The sequence below is a fragment of the Galeopterus variegatus genome, unplaced genomic scaffold (assembly GCF_000696425.1).
Source record: "Galeopterus variegatus unplaced genomic scaffold, G_variegatus-3.0.2 Scaffold45901, whole genome shotgun sequence".
Lineage (NCBI taxonomy): Eukaryota > Metazoa > Chordata > Mammalia > Dermoptera > Cynocephalidae > Galeopterus > Galeopterus variegatus.
The window spans coordinates 1,654-2,884 of record NW_007772012.1 but is presented as its reverse complement, the minus strand read 5'-3'; the positions used below and the strand labels follow the sequence as shown (position 1 = coordinate 2,884).

At 51.9% G+C, this 1,231-nt stretch overlaps 1 gene segment (V, D, J or C); it reads right to left on the bottom strand.

Annotated features, from left to right (window-relative positions):
• Nucleotides 1-255: 255 nt before the first annotated feature.
• Nucleotides 256-695, bottom strand: LOC103584159 (the record flags this gene model as incomplete). The annotated part of the segment is given in 2 exon segments: nt 256-566; nt 650-695. Coding segments are annotated over 2 exon segments (357 nt in total), but the record flags the coding sequence as incomplete, so codon positions are not given.
• Between the last annotated feature and the right edge of the window lie 536 nt (nt 696-1,231).

Below are 1,231 nucleotides of genomic sequence, written 5' to 3'. Positions count from 1 at the left end.
CATGTCAGATTCTCCTTCATTAAACAGTTAGGGCGTGAGGAATTAAAGATACAAATAACAAGACATAGAATGTCTCAGGGGACAGCTGTGAACGTGGAGAGTGGATGATTCCGTTAAACCCAACAGGAAGCACAGGCCCCTCTGCGCCTGCTCCTGGAATCAGCCCTGAGCTTGGTGGGTCCTGAGCACCCCCTGGTGGCCCCGTGAGTCCCTGTAGGGAGGTTTTTGTCTGGATTCACTCTGACTTCTCCTCACTGTGTCTCTCGCATAGTAATACACGGCTGTGTCCGAGGATTTCAGGCTGCTCCACTGCAGGTAGGCGGTGCTGGCAGAGTTGTCGCTGGAGAGGGTGACATGGCCTTGGAAGGATGGGCCATAGTGCTTTTCCGAATCACTAGGATCAATCCTACCTACCCACTCCAGACCTTGCCCTGGAGCCTGGCGCACCCAGCTGATCCGGTAGCTGGTAAAGCTGTATCCAGAAGTCTTACAGGAGATCCTCAGAGACTCCCCGGGCCTTTTCACCTCTGACCCAGACTGCACCAGCTGCACCTGGGCACACACACCTGTGTGAGAGATGCAGGACTCAGATCAGGGGTCCCCTCCTGCCCACTCCCCTCTATGACCCAAACTCTGTGCCTGGACAGACCTGGGAGAACAGCCAGGAGGAGGGCAAGGATGGTGGCAGACCCCATCCTGGAGGAGGACAGAAGAGGATGCACTGAGGACCCAGCTGGGTGGTGAGGGGGACTCCACTGTGGAGGGGGACCCTGGGATTAAATGGAAAGTCCCCCCACTTGAGTTTGCATATTTGCCGCCAGGCATCAGCCCAAGCATTCATAACACAGAACCCCCGGGGACTAGGAAGGAGGCTCATCTGAGCCTCATGCAAGAAAGAGGATAGTGTCATAGTAATACACAGAAGTTCGTACCTCACCCCAAGGCCCTGGAACACGCAAAAGCACTGGACTGAGAAATGCAATTACTGGTGTACACGGTGATCTCAACATGGGCGACTCTCAACAGGTGGTCATGTCACTCCCCAACATTCTATCTTTACCGAGGTCTTGGTTAATGTGTAATTGGGTTTATTATTCTCAGAACTAACAAAATCCCCACATCGGCTATTTAAAATAACATTTGTGGTACAAAAAGCCAGGTGTATGCCCCTTGAGCCACCCTAACAAAATAGTAAGCTAAAAACAGTACTAGAATATGTTTTTTTGATATG